At 41.1% G+C, this 15,351-nt stretch overlaps 2 protein-coding genes across 19 annotated transcripts in view; one reads left to right on the forward strand and one right to left on the reverse strand.

The window, feature by feature from the left end:
• Window positions 1-10,582, reverse strand: part of ZRANB3 (zinc finger RANBP2-type containing 3) — a 31,793-nt gene extending 21,211 nt beyond the window's left edge. Inside the window, exons 1-2 of the mRNA XM_015868895.2 lie at window positions 10,148-10,582; window positions 6,918-7,073 (exon numbers count right to left, since the gene is read on the reverse strand). Of these exons, the coding sequence (XP_015724381.1) occupies window positions 6,918-7,066 (149 nt within the window). The 5' untranslated portion in view covers window positions 7,067-7,073; window positions 10,148-10,582. The remainder of the gene's footprint in view (window positions 1-6,917; window positions 7,074-10,147) is intronic.
• A 235-nt stretch (window positions 10,583-10,817) lies between these two features.
• The window catches only part of R3HDM1 (R3H domain containing 1), a 64,334-nt gene continuing 59,800 nt past the window's right edge, over window positions 10,818-15,351 (forward strand). For 10 of the 18 annotated variants that reach the window (XM_015868856.2, XM_015868862.2, XM_015868869.2 and 7 more), the window contains exon 1: window positions 10,818-10,949. The gene's annotated coding sequence lies outside the window, so the exon portion shown is untranslated. Of the gene's footprint in view, window positions 10,974-11,241; window positions 11,402-14,668; window positions 14,818-15,351 lie in introns of those variants that run through there. The other 8 variants (XM_015868873.2, XM_015868872.2, XM_015868875.2 and 5 more) reach the window with 5 other exon arrangements.

The following is a 15,351-nucleotide window of genomic DNA, read 5'->3' on the forward strand; positions in this document are numbered from 1 at the left end:
AGACTCTGCACATAAAATCTTCTGTTTTCAACTTTGAGTTAATATGTCTTAAGTGAAACTTGTTATGCAGCAGCGCTATCCAGAACAGCGCATAGAATTTGATCCTCACATCCATGGAAGATAAATACAAGCCAAAATAGAAGCGGAAAAGAGCTAATAGAAAGATGAAGGGACAGCTGAGCCTCCCATGGTAGGAAATAACAGGAGAAACACAATTGCTTCATCTCCAAAAGGAAAAGCTGAAATTGAATGCTTGTTCTGCCTCTCTCTGTTCCATAAAGCCATGAAAAACAACAGTTTCAGAGATAGAAAGCACTACTGTGTTGGTATATAAAAGTCTCATCCTATTAACACGTTGGAGCTCGAAATTAGAATTATATTCTTAATTATGCTAATAACTGTATCTGTGAAGAATTGCAAGGGGGAAAAAGGCTATTCATCACAAAACAGAACCCAAAATTTCAGAGAGAATCAGCACGAACTCTCCCAGCAGCACAGGGTTCAGGACACACAGCTCCTGTGCTGTGTTCCCAAACTGACAGTACAGTTTCTGTTAGCACTTATAAAGACATAGTACTTCTACATACACTTCCTACCCTATTAAGTGTCTGAATCCCCTTGAAAGAGGAAAATGATTGCGAGTCCCCACGTTTTATAATCACATCAGTTAGTTTAGAAGCGTACAGAACTTCCCTATCATTATAGCCCAGATCATACAGAACTCTTAAGGTAACTGATAGTCACATAGAACGGTTCAAAAGAAATACCCCACGTTTTGCTTTATGTAACCTTAAAAATATGCATCCGCTATTTATAACGAACTTCAGTATGTTCTATATTACTGCAGTTAGACAAGCTGCCAACATGAACATAAAGAAACAGATCTTGAGATACACGGAAGGGACAAATATGTACTTTTATTTCACATATTTTGACTGCAAGAAGACAGACTTCTCGTTCTCTGAAGTTCAATTAGTCATTTCCTCTCAACTGGTAGTTACCCAATTTGAGCTTCATCATTCATATCCCATCTGTTCATTTGACACCTTAATAATAGCTCTATCCAAGAATAAAAATCAGAGCTATGATATGCAGTTTCACATCCTGTTTTAGGCTCAGCCCACATGGCCAAAAGTTTCATAAAGCAGGAAAAAATCATTTTAGATGTCTCAGTTACACTTCCCCTCAGCAGAGAGGTCCAACTAGGTAATAAGCATCACAATCAACGACAAGCTCCCTCCATTTCCTTTCCCATTTCTAAACGTTTCCTTTCTTCATAGTGAATCCTGAGGCTGGCATCTGAATCTGCCCATTTGTGAAGGAATGCTGCTATTTTTTCCTACCAGAACATATCAGAATCTCATTGTAGAGCCTTACACATTCTGCTACAATCTTCCTGGTATTCATAAGCCTTTCACAGTTGTAGGGTCAGCAGTGGGCTCTGGACACAGTGGTAGCTTTCATAAATAGAAGGGAGACACACAATCTGATTTCCAAGACTCAACAGTCTTTTCCTTTCAAGACACGTTAACTTAAGGAGAAAGTACCCTGATAGGTGAGTATGCATGCAGAGAAAAAAGAGCTAAAAAGCTGTTCTTTTTGTTCAACCCAAGCATATGTAGGTTTGAAACTTTAATTTTGATCCAGAAAAAGAGAACACAAGCACCTAAGAGTATAATTTAAGGGTCCACACAAAACTGAGGGAATCAGAGCCCCAGAACCAGATAGGCAAGAGTCAGCACGCACCATCAGAACAGTCTTGTCAAAGTGCACTTGCACAATTCTTACTACAGAGAATCTGGGAGAGAAAACAGAACTTAGAAGAAAAACAAAAAAAAAGGAAGGACAGAAGGGATGATAATTTTTCAAACCTCACAGAGCACAGGAAGATCTGATGGTTATGTTGACGTCAAGAAGACTGAACCGGCTTTGTAAAGCATAAGGAGAAACAGATGTTTCAAATGCAATACAGACGAGTTCATTAGAGAAGCAGAAGGGAAACTGAGGCTAAGCTTGAGTGGCATATGTCATCCAGCCACAGGAAGCAGTCTGCATCAGAAAGACATTAATACTGAAACACTTCATAACATGAGTTTCAGGGAAGGAAAAAGTGTTTAAATGATAATTATTTCTATTTCTGTGTGTCTGGGTTACTTCTGAAATATCAGCAATATGAACAAGTAAACAATGCAATTAGTTTGTTGTATTAATTACGACAACTTCACCAAGGTATGGGAACAAAAACAATCTAATTTTGAGTTACTCTCAGAAAAATACAATTCTACACACACTGGCATATGTTTGAGATTTAACTTTAAATATGCATATAAATTATAAGGTTATAACTAAGAATCCTAGCAAGTCATGCAGCCAGTGCTGTGTGTTCCCTGCAACTACATTATTTTGCAATTATATTCTCTCTAAACTAAATAGTTCTACCTCTTCATGAGACATGGATTACAAGTTAAAGGGGATATAGTGTTCCAACGTAATTATTGCTTGCTTGTGGGAATAATTCAACTTCTTGATTTATTTTCTGCAGCTATTTACCCAGAAAATACAGTCAGAACTGCAGGCAGCTTTTGAAGAACAAAATCCTTCACCGTTAGTTCCATTGTCCAAGGCAAACAGTCAAAGCAGCAGCACTTGATTTCTTAAAACACTGAAAAATTCTGTTACTACTCAAACAAACTAAAGCTGGTTCTGTTAATGCAGCCTTTGGAACATGTTGTACAGAGGAAGCCTGCATCTTTCTTTCACTAGTGTGGGTGTTCTGATATTCTTGGGATTCTCACCTACTCATGTGAGTCAGTTTTATATAACGCTACAACATATAATTTACCTCCTACTCACAAGCCAACACTTTAGCACTAACATCTTAACCAAGGGTTATTTAAGGAATCTGAACTTGGTGTATTTTTATAGAAAACTGCGCAAGCAGCCGTTACATTTGTGTGTCAGTAATTGCAGCACTCAGTCCTCAAACTAGAACATACAACTTGCAAAAACAATCAAGGTTGTTTAACCAAAAATAGAGCCCCAGAAAATTTCAGCCAGATCAAACTCTTGCTCTTGAATTACATTAGGTATCTTTAAAAATTAAATAATGAAAACCAACCATCAGTTTAATGTAAGATGCACTGAATTGCCGTATCTGTAATGTTTTCGATTCTCCAAAGAAATATAGAGGTGAATGGCTGTGCAGAGTCTTAGGCTTTTCTCCAACACTCCACAACTTGTATCTGAGTAAGATATCAAAAATTCTCTGCTTATGAAGGTTTGAGAGCAATATGAGTGTATTAGCAAACGTATATCAGTAAAGAAAAGGATGCGTGGAATAACACACATCAACCAAAGTGGTCAAGGCAAAGTTTAAACTCAGAATCACAGAACAGTTTGGGTTGGAAGGGACCTTAAAGAGAGATTATGTAATTCCACCTATCTCCCAGGCTATGGCCAGGGAGGCTTCCACTAGCCCAGGTTACCCAAAGCCCCATCCAAACTTGCCTTGAATGCCTCCATCAATGGGGCATCCACAGCCTCTCTGGGCAGCCCACTCCCATACCTCACTACCATGTGAATAAAGAATTTTTTCCTTATGTCTAAACCTGTATTCTTTTAATCCCAAACCACTACATCTTGCCCTATCACTAGAGGACTGAGTAAGAAGTCTCTCTCCACTTTTCTTATAAACACCCTCAGACACAGATCAGCTCACCAGCTGAACTGCTGCAAGAAAACATGATACCAATTAATTGGAACAGAATGGAATAACAGACAATTTCAACTACTGACAATCTAGGCTACAAACTTTAACCTAGATATTAATTTTCAAGATTGAAATACCTGCAATCAAAGTAGCTCTTGCCTGGTATGTAATGTAATGCCAATGCCCTTCAATGACAATTAGCTACTTACTACTATATTATCAATAAAATCTGCTTTCCCAAACAATATTCCTTACTGCAAAAGCTGCAGAACTAATCTCTTTGAATCTTCCTCTTACTCCCAGTTCCCTCTGATCTGAAGAAAAAAAGCCACTGGAGGCACTTGATATCACTTAATACTTCAAGTCACCAAGTACATATTAAAGTATTCCTAGGCATGACTCAACAAAAATGAATATTAAAGAAATTCCATTTTCAAGCATGGAAATTAATTAAATTGTCAATCAAATAATCAAAGTCGTAACAAAAGCGGATAAAGTAAGTAGATCCCCCTTAACAGCTTTCTTATTTTGGAAATCCTTCTCTGAACTTTCCATCTTGAAATCAGAATGATCAGATGTTGAACAAGAATTCAGATTAGCTCCAATCTCACAAAAATATCGATACTACACATTTCACACCTTAACAGATATTCTGTTTGGTAACTACACCAATTCAGCACCTTGCCTGCATCATGTAGGAATGATATTAGTTATGTGCTTACATGGAAGCAGAATGCTCATTCAGATTCCCAGTAAATCAGACAGTGCACAGCCTTATTGGCTCTAGAATTATTATTTTTTTCTAGAAAAGCGTTAGGCAGTTTGTCCTGCTATAGACAGTGAGAGAGCTGGCATCTGCCTGCCTCCTCTGCCTCACTTGTACTAATGAATCATAAGCTCAAATCACAACAGCATATTTATCTTATTATTAGGGAAACTGGGGAAATGAATAGATTAATCCCAGCCCCATTAATACCTCAGAGTGTATATTTCATTCAAGAATATACAGGTGGTTTTTTTTGATACTCTTTTATGCTAGGAGCTTCTCTACCCTAAGAAAATATTAACTCAATCTCTACAGCCAACAATAGAGAATTCTCTCTACACCAGTTTCCTGCCACTACAGCAAAGCATGGATTAAGTGATGACAGCACAGGGAGCACACAGCCTGAGAGAGAAAGAAGCCCAGATGCACATATTGCTTGCTTCAAGTGCTATGTTCATATATTTTCAAAATTAGAAAAGACACTTTTATGGAAAAGCATCAGACCTTGCTAAAATATACCAAAGGGAATAGTGTAAGAATGCTTAAATCATTAAGGAGTGCACAAAAGAGAGATTTGGGTGAGCCAGAGGCTGACAAACTCATAAGGAAATCCAGCTACAAGCAGCAGCGGCTCTTGTGCTGTTTGGGGACTAAAAGAAAATTAGATCTGAGTAAGGGACAGATTTTTGAAAAACAGTCCTCAGGAAAGTTTGACTTCAATATATTTTACTTCAGAGGCTGTGTGAACATGTGCAAACAATTCCCCAGTTTGACCCAGCTAATCTCACTGTGCTAAAGAATGGCATCTCTTGCAGTCATAATGCAAATACTTTCATACCCGTATCACAGTAAAAACTTCAGCATCGTATTATTCAACTGTCCTTTGTTAACGAAAAGTTTCAAGAAAAGAAAAAACTAAGCCCATAATCCTAATGGAAATAACCCCACTGCCTCCTTAGCAGCCATTAGCCAAGGCATTTCCAATCGTTCTACACACGTATTGCAGGCAACTGTTACTTCTCCAAGAAAAATACCCAATTTGAATCTACCTAGTTGAGCAGTTTCCCAAGCTGCTTATTATTATAACAGCTTGCAAAGGATTATGTTTTCAAACACATTCTTTAATGCTAATTTGTGTAGGCTAATGAAAGTACATTCCTTTTTTTCTTGTGTAATTTTGTTATTTGTATATATAAATGCATCTCAACTGCATATTATGTAAGTTTTACTTCCCATTACTAGCATCAGATCGTGAGATATGGTAGCCTAAGGCTTCAGATACATTAAATTCAACTCTTAAATACAGACTTTGCTGCCTATTTTGTCAAAACCTTAGTGATCCACTAAAACTGTACACAGCTATTCTTACAGGCACGCTGTGCAGCAGAAAAGTACATAGAATCACAGAACACTTAGAGACGGAAGGGACATTTAAAGGTCACCTAGTCCAACTCCCCTGCAATGAACAGGAACACACACAGCTAGGTCAGGTTGCCCAGAGCCAGATCCAGCTTCGCCTCAAAAGTCTTCAGGGACGGGGCATCAACCACATCTCTGAGCAATCTGTTCCAGTGCCTCATTACCCTCACTGCAGAAGACTTTTTTTTTTCCTTAAATCCAACCTAAATGTATCCTCTTGAAGCTTTAAGCCATTTCCCTTTCTTATATGACCAGACCCTGCTGAAGAGTCTGTCCCCTGCTTTCCTGTAGCTTGCTTTTGGATACAAAAGGCTGCTATCAGATCACCTCAAAGCCTTCTCTTGTCCAGGCTGAACAGCCCCAGCTCTCAGCCTCTCCTTGTAGGAGAGGGTTATTTTTGTGGCCCTCCTCTGGGCACACTCCAACAGGTCTATGTCTCTCCTGTACTGAGGACTCCACATCTGGACGCAGTACTCCCATGTTGCACAAATTATTATTCTGATTTATAGGGTACTTAATTATTGAATGCTCTATCAGTTACTATTAACCGAGCACTCTGCAAGTCTTCTTCAGCTTGGTTGTTACAGCTCAGTGAGTTCCAGAACACCCTGATTACATGCCAGAATTGTACCAAGTTTAAAATAGAATACCACACAGATGCATCAAGATCTGTTAGTCATTCTCTTAACAGATCTATCATGCCATTAAGAACTACAAATGTGAATTAACTTATTTTGAGACTGCTCTATTAACATCAGAAAAAGAAGGCTCCCGCTGATAGCAGCCTCCTCTTTATGTGGATATCTTGGATACTACAAGCTGATTCTGCACTATTCAATATTTCCTCTCTCTTCCAAAAGGAGAAAAACCAAATAGCCTCATTTTAAATAATGTTATATTGCAGTTCATTTAAAAAAATGTAACATAACTCACCTAAGTGTTGCTGTATCTGAATAATCTTTGTAACCATTCATTTTCACCTAGAATAATTCATTCAAGCATATGATATAATAAGGAATTTACCTGCCACTCCTCTGAAGTGCAAATATGATGCCTTTCTCCTGAAAAGGAAGCAGTTTCTTTCTCAGTCTTTCAGGCAGAAAGGACAGCTCAGCATCGACGTTCTCAGACGAAGCTCCACGTTTACGTGTGTCCTGGAGCACATTTGCCATTTTGAACCTACAGGAAACAAAACCAAAAGAAGGTGTCTTACTTAAAAGGTAGGTCTGCAAAACATTATAGAATAAAACCTCATGGAATAACAACATCTTGAAATACTTGACACTTGCACATAAGCTGCTCTTATACTAACAGCACTAACAAGAAATGAAAAGGAAATACTGACTAACCAGTTACCTCTTTCTAAAACCTAACAGCCTAGGCTCTTAATGGCTGTCGCATAAGACAATTTAACTTATAAAAAGCACATCACAAAGGAAGTACATCAGAATCACCACCAAAATAATTAGTAACTTCCAAGATATGACAGTCATTAATATCCTCACAATAGTTACCATGCTTATGTTAGAAAGGTGAAGTCATGAGGTTGTTGTAATTCAGTGAACCTCAGATAATGAGGATCAATCTCCCCTGAAAACCCTTACCCAAAAGAAAACAAACAAAATACCCAAAGCATTTCAAACATCCTTCCTATTTCCAAAGTACCACAGCATCACTTGTATTACCATATAGATGAAGTGCTATATCATGTTGCCGTACAACTGCCTGCCTTAATTTAGAATTAGAAACGAACAGCAAAGCTTCATCTCTCTCTTTATAGCTAATAAAATCATGGCAGCATGTGGGTATAAGGAGGGAGTTTTCCCTCATGGAACCATTTCCAAAAAGGAGCCATTCAGCAAAGGGGAAGAATGCTGTTTTCAACAGCAAAAACATCACTAAGAGCGTAAGAGAAAGACAGCGAGATCTCAGTGTCAGAACGTGTTTCATTGTGCTTCATCAATGCACTTTATTTTATAACAGTGCCCTTGAAAACACATTAATTTTTTTTTCATAAAGTTGATTCACCTTCATCTTTTGGCTTATCCAGCTAAAAGTTCTGATGTGAACCTGTCCAGCAGAAGGAGCGTGGTTTAGCTGGACAGAGAAGTTACAAAGAGGACATTTTACTTTTTGATAAGTGAACTACATATCCACTAAAGCCTGTAACTCTAGAGGAAAGGAAGAAACCCTCCATCAGAGCATAAAGAAAAAGTCTTAGACACTGCACTGTGTAATTGTCTCATTTTGGATTCACAGCCTGTATAAGGAGCAAGACCCAAAGGAGCGAAGGAACAAAGAGTATCAGCCAAAACACACCCCCTGTATTGTCAACAGAAGGTCTTGTACTACAAGGCTTGGTATCGATTTTTTGTAAGAACACGTTGTGCTCAGATTTTTTGAAACTCATGCATTTCTGAAGCAACTCAGAAGACAGATCTGATTTGGTAGGATGAATCATAGCACTTCCAGTAAGAAAAGCCCCGAGCTATTGCCATTCATTTCAGAGATCTGCAAGACTAAATAACCTGGCTTTTCTATTCGAATTTAAGATTTCAAGTAACACTCAGAGTTGAGGTATTAGGGTTGAGGTATTAGGGTTGAGGTATTAGGGTTGAACTTGCTGCTACTGTGGATTTGGTTCTATTTTGCATCACATTACCTTGTTACCACAGAGTCTATTTTACAAAATACATTTCTGTTGAACTGTTATTCTTTGCACAACATATAAACCACTAAATATTTTACTATACATGGATGAAAACAGGATCCCAAACTGGAATCATGGATGCACGCCTTCTATAGATTCCTTTATAATTAATAATTAAGCTAAAAATAAATGCCTTGTATATAATTACTTGGGTAGAAGTGGTCAGTCATAGTTTATTTCTAGATAGATCAATTATATGCAGAATTTTGTAATTTCACCAAATAAACACAAGATTATGTTAAAGTGACAGTGTTTCAGCAGCACTGATTGATATCCCAAGGAAGAAGGCCAGTTTATGCCTGCTGTCCAACCCATTAAAGCTTCAGAAGCTCTGAGAACAGCTAAAGGATTAGTGCGTGTTTTCTCTATTATTTTTTTTCCCCCATTTACTCCTGAATCCCAAGTATGATGTAACATACATCATGACAACCATCCCACATTGCTAGATCACAACACAGAACTTTGGTTTTCTCAGATAAACGAGAACTAAAAGTTGAGGTGCAGAGATGTAGCTTCTCAGTCAGGGGTTCACTGAGTAAACAGCAGTGACAGAATTCTCATGACTAACAAAACAAAAAAAGATGAAAATGCATATGATCTTTTCTCAAGTCTTCAGTAAGGCCACAAGGACGAAATAAAAGGATTACTACAATAATAGCATCCATTCATCTGAAATTACTGTAGAAACTCAGGAGTAGAGAGTGGAAAGTGATTGTACTTCTTAAATGTAGGGACTGTGGATAGCTGTGGTATTACAACAGGATTCATTTCTGGGGAAAAAGCAAGTGAAAATGATGCAGAACTTGTTAACAACAGGGTGCCAACATGTCATCTGTATGGGTTAATCTTATCTTTCAGGTCTACTAAAAGACTTTTGAAGGGGGAAAGTGTCTGAGAATGCACACATAAATGGGATGATGCAGTTCAGTTTCCACTCTTGGAAAGTTAACAACAGAATAAGTTTATTACTGTATTCATATAGTACCTATGATTTCCAGGAAAGAATGTGAGATGAGAAAATCTCTGAAACCTTTAAGGAAACTGGACTGCTAAGAAAAAATACACAACAACAAAACCCCAAAAGAGGAAGATGATAACACTGAAACCTTCCTCTCTTCTTCTTACAATACAAATCTGTTCACACGTGAGACATGAAATCAGCAATATTTCAAAGCAACCTGTTCCAGCATCGACTGCATTTGTAAACCTCTTAAAAGTAACTGAGTAACTGTAACTTAGTAACTGAGGAGAAGAAGTGTGAATATTAAATAAAAGGAAAATGAAACATAACAAAAGACAAAAAAACAAGCCTGGAGTTGTCATTGCTGCTTCTTTCCCTGCAGACATTCTTCCTTCCAGAGGCACAAGACACAAATTCCTTCAGACTTCACCTCACACACTATAAGGTTGGATGGAATAGAGACATTAAAACGAATAGCCCGTCACACAGAACAGAGGACATTAATCGCAATGTTACCACAGCTATGGGGATACATGGCATCTGCTCGGGGGTGAAGGGTTGTGATGGTAGTTCTGGACTTACACAGCTCATGTGCCGCAATGCCGGGGCGGGCAACACGAATCTTTGTGCTGCAGAGGCGGGCTGAGGAAAATAACCCACAGGAACCGGACGGAACCGAATGGACCCAAGCTCGGCTCGGGCCCAGCTGAGCGCCTCAAAGCTTGGCGGGCTGCGCTCAAACACCGCCTGGAAGTGACGTACAGCGCAGGCGGCCCGATGCGCTTCCGGGGTGGAGGAGCCGTGTAGTAGCGCTGTATAGTAGCGCAGTGTAGTAGCGCAGTGTAGTAGCGCAGTGCCTGCACTCGGGCCTACAGCTCTAGATTGCCCCAGCCGAGCTTTTATAGCTGCGGTGCAGGCGGAGCTCACCACCACTCGCAGTGCAGAGCGCTGCTCCGGCTGCCATTACCCGCTAATGGGCTGCGCAGCGCCGCTAATGGTCGCCGCCTGCCCCCGGGGGGTGGGCACCGCCGTGCCGGTCTACCCACCGAGCGGGATTTTCATTGGTCACCGCGGCTGTCTGTCAGCGCAGCGGCGCCTCTGATTGGTCGTTATCTTCTGGATGGGCCTGTGTCCGCCTAAACGCTGCGAGGCGCCGCTCGCGGGCAGCGCTGAGGGAGGGAGGCTCGGCGCCGATTGGCCGAACGGGCCGTAACTCAGGAGCGTTCCGCGCTGCTATTGGCTGAGCGCGGCGGAGGGGCGGGCCTCTCTCCCCGCCGCGGCAGCAGGAGGATCCCGGTCGGCCGTGGATGCTGGCGATGGGGCTGGGCGCCCCTCGTGTGTGAGCCCATCCCCGCCGTGCCGGCACCAGCCCGCCGGCAGCGCGGTAAGGAGCACGGAGCGGCTCCAGGTCGGGCGGCGGGGCTGAGGAGAGCGGGGAAAGAGATAGGCCGAGAAAGAGATAGGCCGAAAAGGAGGGGGGGGGCGGTCGGCCGCGCCCGCAGTGCGGAGAGCAGGGGGCAGCCGTTGGGGGGGGGGGGGGCGCGGCCGTTGTGGCGGTTGGCGGCACCTGCACGGCCCGTCCTCCCATTGCCGTCCGTAACACAGGCAGGGCCGGCACACACAGCGGGGCACGGCGGACCCGGGGCCGAGCGATCCGCGGGGCGCCCGAGCGGGGCTGACGGGCCGGCAGACGTTACCACGGGCACCGTGTGTGTGTGTATCGGCCCCGCTCCGGATCCGGCTGGGGATGTGCCACTGCTGCAGCCCTGGCGCTGGATCGTCCCGTTGTGGTTTTGCTGCAGGAAGGTTTATGTGCGTGGAAACGTGTCTGACTGTGTAAGTGAGAACTGTGTCACAGCCTGATGTGTGCGGGTTTCTGAATGACGCTTTAAAATCAGGTCTCAGCACTGAAGAATGGTTTTTCATGATGTAGAAATGAGATGGGGTAAGCAGCGCGGTGCAGCAGCTTCTTGCAGCCCGAGGTGATTTCGGGTTATTCACAGTACAAGCTTTGCCTGGATCCTGGCCGTGCTGTGTGTCCCTGCCGGCTCTGCCCCTCTGCGATGGAGGGAAATACTGTGGCTTTTGTTGTTGCTTTTACTTGGACGCGATGTTTTAGATGAGGGTTAATTACTTATTTTTTTCCTTTCATGGTGGTTTCCGGATTGAAGCATTAACTTCAAATTTATACCTGGATTATTTCCATGTCTTCTACAGGGAGTACTGCATTTGGGACTTGCTTTTTGCTTGAATGCTATGCTGAAGATAAGATGATGGCAGTCGTGTTGTGAATGTTAGGTTAGAAATACTTATTGGATAAGTGAAAGCAGCAAAAAATAAAGGAACGCCTTTGAAAGTGCTGTAATAGCAAAATACTGTGATCTTCAGGGCTGGAGTATTTTATAGAAAATCTGTGAGTTATAGATGGCTCTCTGTAATTAAAAGGAAAACAACAGTGGAAAAGATGACATTAGGACTCGTGCCTTAAATCATGGAAGGTCAGAATGGTACCTGGAACTCAATTGTGCTTTGCAAACTGTAATTGCTATTGGGATCAGGAATTGTTCCTTTTCTCAGGAGCAAACATGAGTACGACGAAATATTAGTAATTTTAAGGGGTGTGCACACACAACGTTGAGGTGGTGGATATTGTTACCTTCCCATTTCTCCTCTTAAACATAGATTTATACTTAACATAGAATTGCATCTTATGCTTTTTTCCCTGTTCTGTTCCTTCTTATTTTATAATACTTGCCTAAAGCCTGTCTGTGTACTGCTTCAAACCAGCTGGATGCAGCAGGTGAAATGCTTTAGATCCAGCTCTGGATGCCAAGCAGAAGGATCATTCTTGAATTGTGCTTTCAGCTTTGTCGGGTGGGTCAACTTCAGTTCGTGCATCCTCGCATTGCTACTTCGAGTCCTTCACTTCTCTACTGGGTTAGTTTGCAGCGCCATGTCCTTCAGTAGGATACTTTTTAAGTTTCAAGGCACTCTATAATGGCTATTTAAAGCTGTCGATACAATTGTGGTTTTTTTTGTCTCTTTGAGGGCTGTTGAACTTGTATTCCAAGTGACCGAGTTTTCAGGTAACGATCATGGAGCAAAAGGGGCTTTGCAGTGCAGTACAGACTGAGGTTTTTAAAACACCTTTGCATGTGTTAATAGTAGTGTTCAGTTTGGAGGTAGATAACTGTGCTGTAACTTTACTGCTTGTGAGAAATAGCAGCATCTTCGGATATTGTGATTTGCCTTAGCCAATATTATTGCTGCAGAGTACACTGACTGGGAACTTTTCCAGTGTATTTTCGTTCTTCTTCAGAGTGAAGCAGCAGTTTGTAAATACAAAATATTGTTGTTATTGCTTGTAATGTCTAAGGAGCTTTCCTGGAGGAGGTGGAGGATCCTGTGGAGCTGGCGCTGTTAGACTGGGAGCGCTGCGGAGATGTTTGGGTTTGGGAGCCCGGTTAATCTCTTAGTGGCAGTTTTCCCACCTACATTCCGTGTAGGGATGGGTCGATAGAAATGGCTTTTGTTAAAAAGTGCATTCCAAATTGAGCCTTTTAATAATGGCAAGATGAGTTTTTGGCTCTGCAGGATATGCACAATAAGGCCATTCACACTTTTTTTTTTCTTTTTCTTTTTTTTTAAAGAAAAGAAGACTCTTTAATTTGGTGCTTATTCAGGGTGATTGGGAGCACTTAAGCAAGCCTTTAAAGTATGCTTTCTCTTTGAGTTTCTTTGTTGGTTTTCCTTTGAGGTGGATAGATTGGTTCCCTGTATAACAATGTTATGGTAAGAGGTTTTCTGAATGTGTTATTGGAAAGCTATTTCTAGGAGATCATAAATCAGCAATAGGTTCTGATTCAATGTGGCTGGGAAGATTGTACTTTCAGCCCACCTGTAGCCCTAATTTGATTCCAAGACTTTTGAAGGAGTCCTGGAGAGGAAATAATATCTGTAACCAGATTGATGGAAGCTCAGCTGCTTTAATTACAGAAAAGCCACCGTTGCTACTCCTGCGCATAAGTTACCGTCCAGTTTAATGCAGGTATTATGAGAATTCATAATATTATACCTGACAGTGTGTCACTTTGTGATATGAACCGCTTTCCAATATGGAACATTTATGTTTCCAAGTATATTGTATTCTCTTTGTGTGTGCTTGTATCTTGCTGATGAAGCAAGCTGTAGATTTGAAGAGCATGGCTAAGGGATGCTTTCTTTTACCTGTTCTTCATCTTTGATCCCCTTTGGAAAGCAATAGGACACTTTCTCTTTGCAGCTACTATTTTCTGTGTAAACATGCATATACTGTGCAGTTTATATGTCCTTATTCATATGCTATGTTTTTCTGTTCTATTATCGCTTTCCTAACATGAATTCTTATTGTTTAATCTGTAATTCGGGGCATTTTCTGTATAAAGTGGAGTTTGTCCTTTAACACGCTCAGCTCAATCACCAGTTTTATTTGCTACCAAGTTTATACTGCTATTTATGGAAGGTCTTTGTCCAGTCCTGTACTGAAGGGTCTGATGAGCAAAGCTTATCATGACAAATATCTGTCATTACAGATATGGCTGAATAGTGGAGCAGAATTATTCCTTCGTTTCAAAAGTACAGGTTTGATTATCCTCTATGACCCGGGTAAAAATAATCTCTGAAGGGTACAAATACTAAACTGTTATTGTTGGGTTTGATACAGCTGAGCATTCTAAGCAGGGATCCAGTGGTGAATTTCAGACTAAAGCAGAAAAGTGTGGTATAGCTGACTGTTACACTGCCAACTAAGCCATTTTACTTCATGTTATGGGAGAACAATATATAGACAGATGTGCTCCTTGCAGCTATCTGCCTGCGTGCAGGAATCTGTCATAATGACATAGTAGCTTTTTGTCGACACCCTCTTATCACCCCCTCTGATCTGTTAATTGGGCGGTTATTATGAGCAGTTATTGAGCATTTCTCTTTAGACTATGTAGGATGTAGGGCTCTTTTGAATTCTAATTTAAACACATCTAGGGAAGCTCACAGGAACAGTTTAGCTGGCAGATGGAGGAAATGGTGACTTGGAAGTGAGATCAGTGACTTCTTTCCCTGGTGCAGCTGAATCGAGAAATCTGAATCTGGGCTGTTTGGTGTGCAGCTGCTGAGGGAATTTTCAACCAACTCGAGTGCTTCTGCCAGTAACGCATTGAGGAGTGAGTGTTCTCAGAGCCCTTTTTGATGCCAGAGCTCTGGGTGTGCTGCTGATGGTGAGTACCTGGGGGTAATTCTATCACTGAGCACCATGCTGGAGCTACAAGATTATTTTAATTCGTTTTCATATTTTAAGTGAGCTCAGAATTATTTGGTGTGTTATTGCAGAGGTATAGTAGGAGTTTTTAAAGTCATTGGAAAATTATTGAGCTTTATGTATTTCTGTTTTTCAGACTTTGATCAAATATTCTTTTTCTTTACACCCAATTGATCAGTTGGGAAAATCAGAGCATCAGAAAAAAGCAAGAACCAAACTGTTGCCAATTTCTAACTTGTCTTCAAACTGGCTCAATTGCTTAACATAGCTACCTTGAATGCTAGTACCTTGCCTCCAGATGAAACCTGGCTGGGTTTTTTGTGTTGATGCGTCCTTATCTTTTTTAACCTTGGGAAGTCAGGCTATTCCCAAACAAGAACTTTTTGCCTAAGGACTTTTCTTCTGACTAAAGGAAGCTGACTAATGTTCTTGTGTTAATGACTTCTTGCATACACTTCAATGGAAGGAACGGTTGTAAAATGGATAATTAGAT

This window comes from Coturnix japonica, chromosome 7 (assembly GCF_001577835.2).
Source record: "Coturnix japonica isolate 7356 chromosome 7, Coturnix japonica 2.1, whole genome shotgun sequence".
Classification (NCBI taxonomy): domain Eukaryota; kingdom Metazoa; phylum Chordata; class Aves; order Galliformes; family Phasianidae; genus Coturnix; species Coturnix japonica.